Here is an 18270-nt window from a genome sequence, read left to right on the forward strand (position 1 = left end):
ACAATGCAAAAAAGATAGGCAAAATTGGATAGAAAGTAAGCCTGGTGAAGCTGAAGAAGCAGGGGGAAAAAATATACAAGAACAGTCTACACAATCCTGAAACAGTTAACAGGATATGGATCAAAATTCAGAAGTGTCCCAGTGAAAGGGAAGCAAGGAGAAATTTTGAAAACACAGGAGGAACAAGGAAATAGATGGGTGGAACACTTCAAAGAAGTGCTAAACCAACCAGAACCAATTACAAGACTGGAATTTAACCGTGATAAACCATTAGATCTAGATCTAGATGTATCTGAGATAAAAATCAAAGAACAACAGCAACAACAACAACAAAAAGCATTGCAGAAGCTGAAAAACAACAAGGCAACTGGTTTGGACAGCATTCATCCTGAGATGCTTGAATATGGAGACAAAGACATGGAATCAGTCATTTGTTTGCTGTGCAACAAAATATGGATGGAGGAGAAAGTGCTGGAAGAATGGGCCCTTGGTATCATAATCAAGTTACCAAAAAAGGTGATCTAAACAATTGTTCAAATTGCAGGGGAGTAACACTTCTATCTGTCACAGGAAAAGTATTAGTGGCAGTCCTCCTGAACAGAATGAAAGGAAAGATGGATACCATCGTATGTGAACAACAATCTGCATTTAGACAAGGGAGATTGGGCACAAATGCTATTTTCACCCTGGGAAGGATTATTAAGAACACAGTTGAATTCCAAGGAAGTCTTGCCATCAATTTTGTGGACTTTCAAAAGGCAATTGATAGTGTAAATGGAGAAATAATGTGGAAAATTGTGGAACAATATGAAATTCCAACAAAATTAACATTATGAAGGCATTCTGTGCCAACTCAAAATGCTACATTAAAATGGAAAATGGATTGAGTAAGCCATTCAGCATCAAGACAGGTGTAAGGCAGGGGTGCATCCTGTCTCCTTTTTTGTTTATGCTAGTCATCGATTATGGATTTAAACAATGCCTTTTATAAAGGAAACCTAAAAGGCTATTTTCCCACAAATTCCAGTAGCAGATCACTAGCATACAAAGCAATATTGTTGTATACCATGGATAACAGTGAAAAATTAATTAGATTTGGCTAGCAGGAGTTCATGCCATCTCTTTGGCTTTGCCAGTGGTTCATCACTCCTGAATGTCTGTGTTAGCACAAAGTTTCAAGAGCTGCTGTTGAAAGCAAGCAATAAACAATTGCCATCTGAAATTATAGGTTGGCCTAAATTCACTGAATGGCTCATGAACCCCTGCAATCCTATTGTTGAACCTAATCCAAATTAATAACAAGCTGAAACCAGGAGAGTTTCTTCTGGGAACAGTTGCTTACAAAAAGCTTGCACATCTTTAATGTTGTCTCCAGTAGACCTGGCTGAACAATGAACAAATTGTTTAAGAAAACAATCATTTGTCAGCTAAAAGAAAAGTAATGTGACTACTCAGTCAGCTCCAATGTCCGTGAAAGTCAGTGAATTACAGAGGGGAATTTATCTAGCAGGACAAGAATGCACTGTTGCCTGGCAAGTGATGAAGCTCAAGTGCATGAACTGATAAATCACCAACATACGGTAACAAGGATTCTCTGCACCTTGAAGTCTTTAAACCACAGGTTGAGGACTTCAATAGCTCAGACATAGGTCAGGGGTTTGTTACAGGAGTGAGTGGGTGAGATTCTGTGACTTGCATAGTGCAGGAGGTCAGACTAGAAGATCATAATGGTTCCTTTGGAGCTTAAAGTCTGAGTCTAACACAGTTTAAGAATTCCACAGTTACATTGCATAAAGAGAACATTGGTTGCAAAGGTCTTCTGCTTTTGCAGTAGAGTGTACAAGACTGACTCTGGGTCAGGGCACTAAGCACTATATGGTCCATGTGGGCGGTGGATCTTCTGATTGTTCCTCCCAGCGAAAAGAGTCAAAGCTGCAGGATGAGTTCTGCTCTGGCAGTTGATAGGCAGGAAACTGTGTGCAAAGAGAGGAGGCAGAGATCAGATTGTGATGGAAACAGTGACTTGAGAAGAAAAAATGCAAGCCCTTGGAGAAGCTGGATTGGAAGCACTGTAGGGATTGGTTGGGATTTGGTTAGATTTGCCTAACCTCTAGGAGCCTAAACTCGCTAGGTGCCTAAGTTTGCACTGGAAAAGTCCTCTAGACATCTAAATTGCTGTCAGCATGTGCACAGCTGGCTCAGCACCAATATCACTGAGCAGCTTGATGCCTAATTCATGCGTAAGCCCCAGTGGGATTCACAACATAGTAATTTCCCTGTGCTTCTCTCCTGCAGGGTCTGATCCAGTAGACATGCTCACAAGCGGACGTAGAGCATGTCTGCTGGACAGGGGCGGCTCTAGGCATTTTGCCACCCCAAGCACTGCAGGAAGGCTGCGTGCTGCCCTCGCAGTGACCGGCAGAGCGCCCCCAGTGCTGCCCCTGCTGCTGGATCAGGCTTCACACACCACAGCTGGAGGAGTTGATTGTGGTGCCCCCCCTTTATACCCAATAGCCCAGTGGTTAGGGCTCTCATCTGGGAGGTCAGAGACCAACATTCAATTACCTGCTTCACATCAGGTAAAAGGAGGATTTGAACCTGAGTCTCAAACATCCAGAGTGGAAGCTCTGGCCACTGGGATATTGAGCTTAATGTGGGAGGGGCATCGCCTCTACTGCCTCTTCTCATTTTGTCTTGGAAAAGGGGCTGAGCTGACTTACGTATCAAACTCCAGGAGAGATTTTATGGCAGTGAATCCCAAAGGAAGGAAGCCACCTCCCTCTGGTCCAGAGTTAGGGTCTGAATTCCCTTTTGAAGAGAGGGGTTTTTGCCACACCTCTTTCCTCAGCGCTTCCTTCTGGTATCTTTGGCAGTTTCCCACTAAGCCTGAATCTCCTTTTTAGGCATCTCTGTCTCCCCATATACTGTATAGGGAGCTTGGGTGCCTAACTCAGTGCTGTAAATTCCACTTGGTAGCAGGGGAGCTACAAATCAGCCTGGGCCCCTTTTTGAATCCCACACTTTGTGCCTGTCCTAGGGAAGAGTGTGGTCCGGCTGTTGGTACTCACTGTCCTCGTGGGGGATGGGAGCCTTGGCTATTAGTCCTTAACAAAGTCTTCTGAGCGGGGTCTGGGTCACTATACAATACAAACTCTTCTAACTCTGGGATGAGGAGAAGTGTGCTGTTAAAGGAGTGCCAGGAAAAATGGTTCCAGAGAAGAGAGCATTGATGACAGAACCAGGGTTGCCAACTTTCTAACTGCACAAAACTGAACACCCCTGTCCCATCCCGGCCTGGTCCCTTCTCTGAGCCTCCCACCCTGTTTGCTCCATTTCCTGCCTCCCTCTGTCGGTTGCTCTTTCCCATCCTCACTCACTTTCACTGGGAGGGAGCTCAGGGTTAGGGGAGGAGGTTGGGGTATGGGAAGGGGGTGAGGGCTCCAGCTGGGGAACAGGCTCTGGGAGGGTGTTTGGGTGCAGGAGGGGGTGCAGGGTCCCAGCAGTGCTTACTGCGGCTCCCACGAAGCAGCTTCCAGGTCCCTGCAGCCCCTAGGCACATGGGTGGCCAGGGAAGCTCCGTGTGCTTCCAGGACCCGCACAGAGCCAGCAAGTAGGGAGCCCACCTTGGCCCCTGGCCTCTGGTGTGACCGGACTTTTAGTGGCCTGGTCGATGATGCCGACCGGAGCCGCCAGGGTCCCTTTTTGACTGGGTGTTCTTGTCAAAAACCGGATGCCTGGCAACCCTAGATAGGACCAGTACCTGGAGAAGAAGCGGTACCTGGAAAAGGGTATGAATTTGGTCATACAAGCTGGGGTTTGTCTTGTATAGTGACTTTGGGCTTTCCAGAAAAGGAAAAAGACTTGTGCACATTGACCAAGGAAAAATTTCTGAGGTAATAGCAGTGAAGGCAACAAAATATATGCAAGTGAAATAAATACTGATGTCTGTTTTCAGAAATGCTGCATCTCTGGTTTAACACTTCTCACCCTTTTTGTCAGGGCCAGGTCATTCTGGTCTACCAGTGATTACCTTGTGACACAGCTCACTAAGAGGACACTAGTGTATGCTTAGAGGAAGCTGGGTTTGCAGACTTGGGAATTGCAGCCATCCAAGGGGATTTGCTTGGGACGGGAAGGCTCATTCAACAGACTGAGAACTTATTCTTCCATATGAAAGAGACAACTAGGACTTATGTTGAGGAATAGAGGACCAGCAGGTACTTTTTGTTCTGGAATTGACCTTATCCCATAATCAGCTCAGGCCAGGGTACTCAGTTTGATTTTACATTAGGTGATCAGAAGGTTGAATTTAAAAAGAGTATAATTACTTGAGACCTTAGGTAAAAGGATACCGTCTTTCTGTGGACAGATAGCTCTCTGATTGCAGAGTCACTCAAATCCAGCACTCATACTGGCAGGCAAGATCACAGCCCAGCCAGGAAGAGGATAAAGAAACCCAGTTATGTTGGAAACATCTCCAGGAGGATTGATATCTAAAGGAGAGTGGAAGTTCTACAGCTCTGTCACAAGTGGGAAAGATGGAAGCTGGTGGTCAATAACCTCCATATCCAGGGCTTTGGAGCTGTGCTCCAGCTCCACCCCAGCTCCAGACAAAAACCTGCAGCTCCACTGCTTCGAAGCTGCTCCGGGCTCCGCTCCAAAGCCCTGTCCATATCAGAGACATTGCTCTTTGAGAGACAGATTTGAAGCAGATTTCTTTACCCCGTTTTTCCTCCTGCAAACAGCTCACAGAATCATAACCCTTTATTGATCCACCTGTAGTCATGGAACTGATGAGATGCTGTTACAAGGTTGTTACCAGGAGGAGGGAGAAAAATTGTTCTTCTTAACCTCTGAGGATAGGGCAAGAAGCAGTGGGCTTAAACTGCAGCAAGGGAAGTTTAAGTTGGACATTAGGAAAAACTTCCTAACTGTCAGGGTGGTTAAGCACTGGAATAAATTGCCTAGGGAGGTTGTGGAATCTCCATCATTGGATATTTTTAAGAGCAGGTTAGACAGGGATGGTCTAGATAATACTTACTCCTGCCATGAGTGCAGGGGACTGGACTAGATGACCTCTCAAGGTCCCTTTCAGTCCTATGATTCTATGACATTACACTGTGACGGGTTCGATCACAGAGACCCCCTTGGGACTGTTATTTCATGTGCTGAGACTACCTCTGAGCCTGTTTTCTCCTCCAATTTGGGTCTACAGAACCTGTCTTGTTGAGCTGCTGCTACATAGACCCATGGTCTGACCCACGCCCCCAAAGCTGCAGACTTAACTGAAAAGGGCTTAGCAAGTGCTCGTATGTCCAGTACCCAGACACCCAGCTCCCAATGGGATCCAAACCCCAAATGAATCCGTTTTACTCTGTATAAAGCATATACAGGGTAAACTCATAAATTGTCCGCCCTCTATAACACTGATAGAGAGATGTGCACAGCTGTTTGCTCCCCCAGGTATTAGTTATTAACTCTGGGTTCAATAATAAGCAAAAGTGATTTTATTAAATGTAAAAAGTAGGATTTAAGTAGTTCCAGGTGATAACAGACAGAACAAAGTAAGTTACCAAGCAAAATAAAATAAAACACACAAGTCTAAGCCTAATACATTAGGAAACTGAATACAGGTAAATCTCACCCTCAGAAATGTCCCAATAAGCTTCTTTCACAGACTAGACTCCTTCCTACTCTGGGCTCAATCTTTTTCAGACCAGTGTTGTGGTTTATGGGCTGGGTCCAGCAATCACTCACACCCCCATAGTTACAGTCCTTTGTCCCAGTTTCTTTCAGGCATTTCTTTGGGGTGGAGAAGCCATCTCTTGAGCCAACTGAAGACAAAATGGAGAGGCTTCCAGGGCCTTTTATATTCTCTCTCTCTTGTGGGTGGAAACCCCTTTGTTCTTATGTGCAAAATCACAGCAACAAGATGGAGTTTGTAGCCATCTGGGCAAGTCACATGTCCATGAATGATTCAGCTTTTTGCAGGCCGATGCCACTGTTTACATGTTAGTTTTAACATTCCCAGGAAAGCTCAGATGTGGATTGGCATCTCCCAAAGTCCATTGTCAGTGAAGTGTTTTTTGATAGGACTATTCTCAGTAAGTGCCCATTCTCAAGAAGCTGACCAAATGCTTCACTGAGGCTACTTAGAATCAAACACATTGAGATACAAGTACATAGCCAATATTCATAACTTCAAATACAAAAATGATACACACATACGGACAGCATAATCATAACAAGCAAATTACAACCTTTCTATAGACACCTTACTAGACCTCCTTTGTACAATATTTGGTGCAACTATAGGATCTTGGTTGCAACAATGATTCATACGGTCACAGTTCATGTCAATAATGTCATATTACACCACCTGACTTTGCTGGTAAACTGTAACGGCTTTAGTACAGGAATCTATTTAGTACAATTTTTCCATCAAAGAGTATTCTGTATGCTTATGATGCAAAATTTCTGCTTAAAAGGTGGGTTATTCCTTTAGTTTGGTAGTAGATCATTTCGACATGTGACATTGGAGTCAATATAATTTGGGCACTACAAAGTATTCATTACACAGATTGTCAAGGAATGTGGTTTCATGTTAGAAATGTGTGGTTTTGTGTGGTCTCTCTGGTGTAATGCTTAAACAATTACAAATCCTGCTAAAATATTATTTGCTTTTGTTGAGGAGTGGATGGACTAGATTTTTATTGATAAATGTTGGTTAATATTGATTTCTTGACACACACACACACACACACACACACACTCTCTCTCTCTCTCTCTCTCTCTCTCTGACAAAAAATAGGTCCATAGAAATTAGTTAACTGAAGTTACAGATACGCAAAGTATGAAAAATGTTGCTTGAGAATCAGAGTTTGACTTAAGGATATTTACTTTTAATCTTTTGTCATGTGATGTGGACAATTTGTGTTAATGGTTATAAAGCATCAGTGTCTACTGTCATAAATAATTCTGACCCCCACCCCATTGTCTAATACCTGCATAATTTTGGACAACTGTGAACATTTAAATTGATACAAATAATTATAATAAAAATAATAAAGCTTAACCCAGAATTTAGCATAACTTTTTTCCACTATGAAAGACTTGTTTTTAATCAGGGATTTTGCAAGAGGTTTCTCCTGCATTATCTTTTATGGTCATGATCTCAGTCACTAAATGGCTATATGTTGAGCTCCAACTTAAAATCTAACGCAGTTTTCAAATAGGATTTCACCTTTTTCACAGAAAGCAGTTTTTATTGGGTTGAAATATATGCTTTTAAATTAGTCGTCTTCCGCTCATAAGAACATAAGAATGGCCCTACCGGCTCAGACCAAAGGTCCATCTAGCCCAGTATCTGTCGGCCGACAGTGGCCAATGCCAGGTGCCTCAGAGGGAATGAACCTAACAGGCAATGATCAAGTGATCTCTCTCCTGCCATCCGTCTCCATCTTCTGACAAACAGAGGCTAGGAACACCATTCCTTATCCATTCTGGCTAATAGCCATTTATGGACTTAACCACCATGAACTTATCCAGTTCTCTTTTAAACTCTTATAGTCCTAGCCTTCACAACCTCCTCAGGCAAGGAGTTCCACAAGTTGACTGTGCACTGCGTGAAGAAGAACTTCCTTTTATTTGTTTTAAACCTGCTGCCTATTAATTTCATTTGGTGACCCCTAGTTCTTGTATTAGAAGAATACTTCCACTGAACCTTCTAAAGGATAAATGATGCAGGTGTCCTTTTGTCAGTTCAAAATTTCATGGCTTCAAGATTGTCCTGCGGTTTACTTCTTATATTAGAGTATTCTTATACTAGAACAGGGGTGGGCAAATGATGGCCTGAGTGCCGTATCTGGCCCTTCAGATGTATTAATCCGGATCTCGAGCATCCCTCTTCAGCCAGAGAACGGGGTTAGAGGCTTGCCCCACTCCGCTCATGTCATGGCTTCACACAGCTTCCAGAAGTAGCAGCATGTCCTCCATCCAGCTCCTATGCATAGACCAACCAAGGGGCTCCGCGCACTGCCCCTGGCCCAAGCACCACCCCCTCAGCTCCCATTGGCCAGGAACCATGGCCAGTGGGAGCTGAAGCGGTGCCGCCTGCATACAGGGCAGCGTGCAGAGCTGTCTGGCTGCACTTCCACATAGGAGCTGGAGAGGGGACGTGCTGCTTCTTCCAGGAGCTGCTTGAAATAAGTGCCACCCAGAGCCTGCACCCCGATCCCCTTCCGCGCCCAACCCCCTGCCCAGCCCTGATGTCCCTCTCGTCCTCCTAGCCCCTTGATCCCAGTCCGGAGCACCTTCCGGCACTCCCAGAACCCATACCCCTAGCCAGAGCCCTCACCTCCCCCCCTCGCACCTCAACCCCCTGTCCCAGCCCAGAGCCCTCTCCCACACCCTGAACTCCTCATTTCTGGCCCCACCCCAAAGTCTGCACCCCCACCATACCCCAACCCCAATTTCATGAGCATTCATGGCCCACTATACAATTTCCATATCCAGATGTGGCCCTTGGGCCAAAAAATTTGCCCACCCCTGTACTAGAAGTTGGTCTAATAAAACAGGGGTTCTCAACCTTGTTGTTTCTGAGGCCTCCCAAACATGCTATAAAAACTTCATGGCCCACCTGTGCCACAATAACTAATTTTCTACATATAAAAGCCAAGGCTGGTGTTAGTGGGTAGCAAGCAGGGCAGTTGCCCAGGGCCCCTTGCCACAGGGGGCACCATGAAGCTAAGTTGCTCAGGCTTCTGCTTCAGCCCCAGGTGGCAGGGCTTAGGGACCCAGTCTTCAGCCCCATGCAGTGGGACTTCGGCTTTCTGCCCTGGGCTCCAGGAAGTCTAACAGTGGTCCTGCTTGGCGGATCCCATGAAACCTGCTAGCAGCCCGCCAGGGGCCCCCGGACTCCTGGTTGAGAACCACTGCAATAAAAGATATTACCTCAACCACTTTGTCTCTTCTCGTATTAATACCAAAAAGAAGATGCTTTGACTCCTGAGATGAAAAAATGCAAACATTCTTAGGAGAAACTAGGGAGAATTCTGATCCCCCAAAGCTGTAATTTCTCTGCCACAAATTGACTTCTGTCAGTGCAAAGATCTGGTTGCCCTGTTTTCTTAAGAGAGCCTGATATGCTAAGATTGTGGGAAATTTGCACACTAGGTAGGCGTTAAAGAATGACCCATAACATTTATGTATTTAACCAACCATATCTAGACACTGTTCTCCATCCCTATCTTAATTTCTCTCATAAAAGCTCAACAGCAATGGAGAATTGTGTACGCTGTTGATGAAGTACATTCAGATATTCTGTTCAGAGTGGTAACTGTGCTAGTCTGTATCCAGGGCTGGCGCTTCCATTGAGACGACCTCTGTGGTCGCCTAGGGAGCCAGGATTTGGGGGGGCAGCAATTCGGCAGCAGGGGGATCCTTCCACACTCCGGGTCTTTGGCGGCAATTCTGCGGCGGGTCCTTCACTCGCTCTGGGACCCGCCACCAAAATAACCCGAAGACCAGGAGCGCGCAAGGACCCCCCCCCCAACCCCCCCCCACCCACCCACAGGCCGCGAACCCCCCCCCCGGCCACAGAATTGCCACCAACGACCAGGAGCGTGGAAGAACTCCTGCCTTGGGCGCCAAAAACCCTGGCGCCGCTTCTGTCTGTATCAGCAAAAAGAATGAGGAATACTTGTGGCACCTTAGAGACTAACAAATTTAGTGGCGTGGAGCAGGGACTGCAAGAGGCAGGCCTGGAGCATCCCCTGGCAAAGTTGGTGCCTGTTCTTCTGGGGGGAAGCTGCCGCTGCTGCTGCGCAAGGTGCTTCCTAGCGTCCTTGCCTGCAGCAGGCTGTACCTGTGTGGGGTAAGCAAGGGGCACTTCCCAACCACAGTACTGTACAGTATATAATGCTTTTGTCTGCCCCCAAAAAATTTCCTTGGAACCTAACCCCCCACATTTATATTAAATCTTATGGGAAAATTGGATTAGTTTAACATCATTTCCCCTAAAGTTGTATTTTCAGGAACATAACTACAACGTTAAGTGAGGAGTTACTGTAGCTTGCAAGCAGAGGTATGAGGCCGTTACCTGTCTGGATGAAAGTGCAGGGCAGATGGGGCCTCAGAGAAACTGTATGGGAAGCTGTAGCCAGCGCTGCTTTCATCTCAGGGAGAGATGGGCAGGAGCAAATGTCTGAGGAGCCCCAAGGAGCACACTAAGGCTTTTGCTTTACAGGACTGCCCACAAGGGTCTTGGGAGAAGTGAAGTTACAGTTAGATGGAAGGCACAAAGACTCACACCACTATCCCTTCTGCTAACCTTGTTAAATGCTACTACTTTCAGTAACTGCAAGTGCTGCATGGGACTCTGCCAAAGCTAGAGTCAGATCAGTGTTTAGAGTAGCTACAGTGTGGCTTCTTGACTTTGTGGCAAACAGAGCACACTACCAAGCGTGGCTAATGCACGCAACCACTGAGTGAATCCCTGGAGTGGGGTCAGGTACAGTGTAGTGACTCGTTGTTAAAACTACTCCAGCTCTTTAGAAAATCTCAGCCTGAGGGAGTTAAACACTCACCTCCTATTGAAGTGCACTGTGGTCAAGGTGCATTGAAAATCCCACTCTTTTCTCTTCCTCCCCATCTCCCCCCAAAAACTTAGTTACAAGTAGCATCATTGGGGGAAGCAAAATTCATCAGTATTAGTAAATCTTTACTCATTTTATATACTCATACTCATTTTAGATTTTAATAGGAAAACTAATTGTACAATTTTGAGTGCTGATAAACCAGCGATTCTCAAAACTTTTGTACTGGTGATCCCTTTCACCTAGCAAGCCTCTGAGTGCAACCCACCCCTTATAAATTAAAAACACTTTTTAATATATTTAAGAGCATTATAAATGCTGGAGGCAAAGTAGGGTTTAGGGTGGAAGCTGACAGCTTGCAACCTCCCATGTAATAACTTCGTGACCTCCTGAGAGGTCCCGGCCCCCAGTTTGAGAACCCCTGTGACAAACAAATGCCCAGGTGAACAAGTTGCATTCTTTTCAAACAGAGTTTTGTGCAGATACTAAAGTACTTGAACATGAATTTCTGTTTTCTTTTCTTTGCAGGGACTTAGACAGAAATAATATCTCAAGAATCACCAAGATGGACTTTGCTGGGCTGAAGAATCTTCATGTCTTGTGAGTATAAAACTAGCTTGGCCTTCAAAATGCTGCATTGGACCAGTAGCCTCCAAAAATAAGTGCCTGGAAAGATGTGTGCTGCTGATTCTCTATGTACTATAGAATTATTTTACATCTTCTAGTTGTGAAATAGCATCCACATCAGACACCCTGTACAGTTTCCACAACTAAAACTTTAATTATAGCTTTATGCAGTGCCTTAGTACAACAGAACACTGATTTTAAATTATTTGGAGTTTATAGTTTGGTGTTTTTCTGCTTGATTTTTAATCAACATTGTGATTAAAACTTTTTTCTTTTTGCACTGTAGAGTGAATTGTACTTCAGTTAAACCAATTTATCACTCTTAAACCACTGTTAAATGGCTCTTTCCATTTTTGGGATGGTTTAGGGTGTATTCCTATACAGAACACATGGCAGTTGCCATGTAACTTTGAGTTGACTAAGGAATAGTTGACAGTTGTAAGGGTCACATCTAAAGGAAACAGTCCATACTTCCTGGCTGAATGTAAATGGCTAAAAACAATAGTCACTGCTGTCACATGTAGCAGCTGCGGGTCCAATCATATTCCTGAAAAGAAAAGATCAGTCGAAGGGGTAGAAATTATTTTCCATAGCTCCATATTAAGTCTGAACTGTTACAAAAGGCCAGTGTTCTATTTTGCCTGATGTGAAACTTTTAAATATCACCATTAATTTAATTTGCTTTCATTTAAGTTTGCTACAAAGGATTTATAGTATAATTATTCACAAATATTTGTTTCTAGAGAAGAAATAAATTGGGCAGCAAGGTCTAAAAGTACAAATGTTGGTGATTTGAGTTTTCCAAATCAACATGTCACTGGTGCTGACGTAATTGGATTACTGGGAGATATATATATATAGTTCGGATGAGATGGAAGTGTGCATAACTGGAGAGAACTTAGTAGAGGAATCACACAGCAATGAAGTATAATTGGATTAGAGTGGGAAAAGTGCCCCTGCCATTCAACTTTGGACTTTGAAAAAGTATAGTAAATTGTCAGTTTGTTAGACTATGGCTCTGGCTGGGACCAAAGAGAAGTAATGAAATCCTGAACCTGAAGTCCTTCCTGCCACATTCCCTGCTCCTCCCCGTGAATATTTCCAAACTTGTCAGGATAGCTGGGAAGCACTTAAAATCTAATGGACTCTGTTTTTTCCCCCAAGATTTCCCAACCAGATTTGCAGAGCTAAATCCAGATAATGTGGATAAACTTCAGATTAATAAAACTTTTGCGGTCAGATAATGAAGTTATTGTCCAGATCAGAGCTTTGCTGAAACGGAGGTGTGAATCCAGTATTTGCATGAATAGTCACTAATGCAAATGCCAATAGTTTGTGGTCCATGTCTTAGTAAAACATAAATAATAGAGGAGAGGTGTATAAGCCACAAATTGTTGCAGAAGTTAGTGAAAGTGGTTCAGTGAAGTTTGAAGACAACTTGTATGGGCCTTTCCCAATGACTATTGATTAAATAGTAAGATTACATTGATTTTATGCTATGTTTAAACTGCTCTTTTGTCATTAAAACTTTTGTTGGTTGGGGTGTGAGATGCGGCTACATGGCATACCTTATAGTGGCACAGCAGTGTAGACATAGCCTTAGTCTCAGTTAGGTTTAGATTGGGCGCTATGTGAATCACAGATTATAGTGACACTGTGGCACTGCAAAGTTGCAACTGGAGTTTAGCGGTATTAATAACCATACCAGTCTTATTAGTGAGTTCATATTTGGTTTTCTTTAACTGGCTTGCTGATTTTTTTTTTCTTGGAAAATCTATAATATGACAGAAATGCCTGTGTAGCATTTACACAAGAAGGTAACGTTAATGTATTATGACAGGTTTCAGAGTAGCAGCTGTGTTAGTCTATATCCGCAAAAAGAACAGGAGTACCTGTGGCACCTTAGAGACTAACAAATTTGTTTGAGTGTAAGCTTTCGTGGGCTACAGCATCCAAAGAAGTGGGCTGTAGCCCATGAAAGCTTATGCTCAAATAAATTTGTTAGTCTCTAAGGTGCCACAAGTACTCCTGTTCTTTTTGTTAATGTATTATGTAGAGAAAAATTCGGTACCCAGCTCCTGTTGGCTGGGCATTGTATAATTCCCTGTGTCCCAAACTAACAGGAGAACATCAATTCCATATTATGTCCGATTTAGCTCACAAGAAGTCTATAAGCTAGTTTATTGCCCTCAAGCTAAAGCCCTATAAAGTGACCAGTAACAAAAACCACTTGTGCTTAGCATTGCACAAAAGAGGGGGTCAGAGGTGGTTTTCCCACTCTCTCTTTCCCCAAATAAGCACCTGTGAGAAGTGTAGGTTTAGGTAAGTTAAAAGTGAAAGTGAGGGAAAATCTTACTATTTCACCCACTTGCCCTCTGTAGTTAACACACTACTTTTACACCACCTTTTGTACAATTATCTTAGTCCTTAAAGTCCTACAAGATGCTAGGAGATAAAAAGTGTATGAACTTTCTAATACTGTGAATTAATGGACAGATGGTTAATATGATTGTGATGAAAATAAAAATATCTTCCACTCTTCCTTCAAAACATATGGCATAAACTCTTATAACTATTCTACAACTAAATAAAAAAAAGGTCAAATTTATTAGAAGACTTACTTCCCTGCTTTGTTGACTTCGCCTGCAGGATGAGACTACTACAGCAAGACTTTTCTGCTGCTTGGAGCCATATAAAGTTTGTTGGCTTATATCCCAGCTCTCACTATTTCTATGGGGGTCCTTGTGAAAATAACATTTATTGACATGGTAGTGTGACTGTTGGTAAATGTTTCTTTTACTGTCTGCTATGCTTTGTGTACTGTACAAAATGTCGAGTAAATTGTACCATATGAGTTATTCATGTTAAATACAGTTAAAATCTGGCATAATCTATGTTACGTGTGTGTGTGTGTGCGCGCATGTAGTTGGATTCAAACTACTTGGAGTGGAGACTCCCCCTGCCCCCCCCGCCCCAGAACGACACTTTGGAGAGGCAGGAATTTACCCAGCATGCACTTCAACACTTTTCTCAGTGACTATCAATCACACTGACCAGCAAACACAGGCCAAATGCCCCTAGCATCCAGTCCATCAGTCACCGATCAAGGTGCTGCCTTTCCTGTGGGCTCTGGCTGATGATCACATGTGGTACAAGCTCATAATGATCACAGGGACCAACTGCTCCATGGGCCTGCCCTGCAGTCCTGAGCTCAGATTGTTGGCATGCTGTGCCCCTGCAACAGCCACTTGTGCCCTGTCTGCCCACACAGTCCCTTCTCCAATGGCAATTCCATACTCCAATCGGGAAGGAGCGGGTGGCAAGCAATGGCACTGGAAAAATGTGTATCGTGGGGGTGCTGAGAGCCATTGAGCCAAACTGTAAACCCGATATATGAAGAAAACCACTTCAAGCCAAGGGGTGCGGCAAGAAATATGGTGGTAGGAAATATAGGCAGGATTCCCTGGCAGCCCTCTAGCCAGTCGGCTCCATGAGGCATGGAGAAGCCCTCTTCTCTTGTCTCCCCATCCCCTAGCTAATCCAAGTGCCAGGGCCATGTGTCACAGCACTGCAGATTATATGTGGAGTGGGGGCTTCACTTACCTGTCAGTTAGTCTGCCCGCCCCTCCCTCAGTACAACACTCAGTGATAAATTTCAGGATTTCAGCAGGATTCCACATAATGGTAAATAAAGACTATTCCAGGCATTTCTACTTGCCTCCAGTCTCTTCAGCTGATTCATCCCCACCTATGCCCTGTCTCATGGGAGGAAATGAGAGACAAGCATGTGAAAAAGGGACAGATTGCCTGAGCACTTCCCTTGGTAGCTTTTCCCATTCCCGGTGATGCAGACTGACTGTCTTCAGTGGTCACAGACAGCAGGCACTCCGGCACCCTTGGAGAAGTCTCACTGAATAGGAACTGCTCAGTAACTTCCGAAGGAGTCTGAAATCCCATGCAGATGCTTATGTGCATGCACTTTATCACTTAATGCTTTGTTTGGATTATTTGCCCTGCATTAATCTTCTGATGTTGACTGTGGGCTTCCAGCCTTACTTACACTGAATAAAATTAAAATGATTGGAAGTGCGAAGAGTAAAGTACTAAGGGGACAGAATCAAGCCTATAAGAAACTAATTGCAATATTTTAATGGGTTTTGGCTATAAAAAACTAAAAGCCAATAATGTGGTTACTAGCTCTGGTAATCAGGATGCAGTTTACATCCATGCAAAAACTACCCATGATATGTATTTTGGACTGTAAATTTTATCTTCTGATGGTGGTAGAAGTGATCATGAGAAAAACACTCCCATTCTGTAGAGGGGGCGTTCATCAGTCTGTCACTATCACTGTCATTGGTGTTGCTGTGAACGGCACTTTAAATCAAGCAGCGTGTAGAGAAGTTAGAGAATAAAATATTGTCTGTACAAGGCATTCTATTAAATTATTCTCAACTGGTATTTCTTTAATTATAGGCATTTGGAAGAAAATCAAATCAGTATGATAGAGCGTGGAGCATTTCAGGATCTAAAGCAACTCGAACGGCTGTAAGTATGTTTTTTGCATACATGTTGACTTCAAGAACTAAATATTTTTTGCCTTATTTTCTGCATCCTTTTTATTGTGTCATTCTATAATGACTTATAGAAATAATGTGGCTAGAATGAACAAAACACTTGACATAAATTAGAGTTAAGAATAGTTTAAAACAGAGCTGAGTTTTAGATTCAAACCTTGGTATCCATGATTTATTGTATTTCAAAATGATATTAACAATAATTTGTCAAGAAAACTATAACCATCAATAAATAATTTATATTATAGCTAACCACTGAGGCAAAGTTAGTCAAGTCTAAATTTTATCTCACTTTGTTTTCTGATGTTCTCAGGATGACTTCTCTAATCTAATTAGATTAGTGGTGATGGGTTGTGTTAATAGCCAGCACTATTGGAAATTGCCATAGTATAAATGCCCTGCACCTCCATATTAGGATAGAACTCCTTGTGTCAGATTATCTATACAGCTATGTTTGCTTTATACTCATTTAATGGCACTGATATTGGTAGAGTCCCAGAGGTCTAAAATTGGACTTTGAGTAGAAAATAAGGCCCTTGGTTTGCTGCTTTTGTTAGTGATTTAAGACAAAATGGATCTAAAAGATTTAGATAATCTTAAATGCATCATTTACAAGGCCACTGGCCATGTATTATGGTATGTAACAGTGTCTGTGTAGAATTCTATGCATGAAGGTAACCCCAATCTCATTTTTTTAGGTTGAGTGGGTCTGCTGTTGTATAACAGTGCATAGAGTGGGAAAACACCTCTGTCAAAATTGGCATGGAGAGTAGTTAATTTTGTGTACACACATAAAACAAAGAAGTCTGCTGTGCTAAAGCAACTGAGTCCTTGCCTTAGTTATTGACAAGTGAGTTGCTTTTTTTACCCATCGACTTATCTTTTGACAACTCAAGATTCACTCTTATAAGAGAAATGTATAGCTTGTCTTTGGTTACAAAACTGTGCTTGAAATTGAAATGATGTAGTTAATATTCACACTGAGATTGTAATCTTCTCCTTTGAAAAACAGATCTTGAAATATAAAAGACTGTTAAGGATACAAAAGTGGTGATTTTGTATGTTGTGTTCATGGAAATGTCTGGGAAGTAGCAGATAGTTACTTACAAAATAAATGCATAACCTGACACACTAAATGATGATTGTTTTAGCTAAAGTTTGTTCTTCTAGAAAGAAAATATCAGCACTAAGTCTTGAAGTTTTACATCCATTCTATGTGCTTTAATGGAAGAACTTCCTTCTCCCCTCTTTCCCCACTATTTGTTTATTTCTTTAAATAATTCCTCATCTGCCTAAAAGGAGCATTTGGGAAAAATACTACGAGGATACTTAAATGGATGAGCATAACCAGGAAGCTGATCTTTTCTTTATGTTGTATGTTTTCGTTTGCGTGAAACCAGAAATAAAAAATGGGATTCTTCTACTAGTAACTGCTACCGTATATATTTGTTCATTAGCCTGTTTGTTTATAAGCTGACCCCCCCAAAATGGATAGGTAAGAATAGTAAAAACTGTATGACCCTTTCATAAGCCGACCTTATATTTCAGGGGTTGGAAAACTTTGGCTCCCGGCCCGTCAGGGTAAGCCGCTAGCAGGTCGAGACGTTTTGTTTATGCCACTTCCCGCAGCTCCCATTGGCTGGGAACGTCGAACTGCGGCAACAAGGAGCTGAGGGGCTCCATGCCTGTAGATGCTCCAGGTAAACAAAACGACAGTGTATTAGATATTCAATTCAATGATTCCATAGGGTTTAAAATCAGCAAATTTTGGTGTAGACCCATTTATAAGCCGACCCCCGCTCTTTGAGTCATTTTTTTACCAAAAATATTCGGCTTATGAACAAGTATATACGGTATGTGATACCTGAATACCTCCCTTAAATTTTCTCTCTGTAAACTCTCAAGTTGCCCTCTTACATACTGTTTACTCTATATCATACATATGCTGTGTCTTTCCTTGCTTTTAGTATTACCTGTCATTTAAAATATTTTCTAAATGATGTACTTTAAATTAGAGATTGGGAAACTCACAACTTTTTGGTAGTTCACCTCAAGTCATTTTATAGGAGACAACTATAAAACTAATCTTTTGCTATGAATCAGTATGCTTTGGAGAAGGAATTGTGGAAAGCCTGGCATAACTTGTAAGGGCTAAATTGCAACATTTTAGGCAATATAAAAACTATTTTATTAACTATTGTCAAGCACCACAAAATGTTAATTCAGAAAATATGATAGCTGAATTAAAAAAAAAAAGAGAAGCTGGCTTTTTTCCATTTAATTTATTTCAAATAACAAATAAAAATTTCACTTACACTGCTGCAGGCTTTGGAATAGAGTTGGCTTTTGATCTCTTAAAGTGGATGCAAAAGTAATCGTTTGCTTTTTTAAGAGAGAGCTGCAGTGGGTCAGACTTTTAAAAACTTGAGTAATTTGGTTCCTGGCAAAATATTGTACATTACATTTTCTTA

At 42.6% G+C, this 18270-nt stretch overlaps 1 protein-coding gene across 1 annotated transcript in view; it reads left to right on the forward strand.

Annotated features, from left to right (window-relative positions):
- Positions 1-18270, forward strand: part of SLIT3 (slit guidance ligand 3) — an 811806-nt gene that overhangs the window by 29577 nt on the left and 763959 nt on the right. Inside the window, exons 2-3 of the mRNA XM_075068072.1 lie at positions 11124-11195; positions 15699-15770. Of these exons, the coding sequence (XP_074924173.1) occupies positions 11124-11195; positions 15699-15770 (144 nt within the window). The remainder of the gene's footprint in view (positions 1-11123; positions 11196-15698; positions 15771-18270) is intronic.

The sequence above is a fragment of the Chelonoidis abingdonii genome, chromosome 7, assembly GCF_003597395.2.
Source record: "Chelonoidis abingdonii isolate Lonesome George chromosome 7, CheloAbing_2.0, whole genome shotgun sequence".
Lineage (NCBI taxonomy): Eukaryota > Metazoa > Chordata > Testudines > Testudinidae > Chelonoidis > Chelonoidis abingdonii.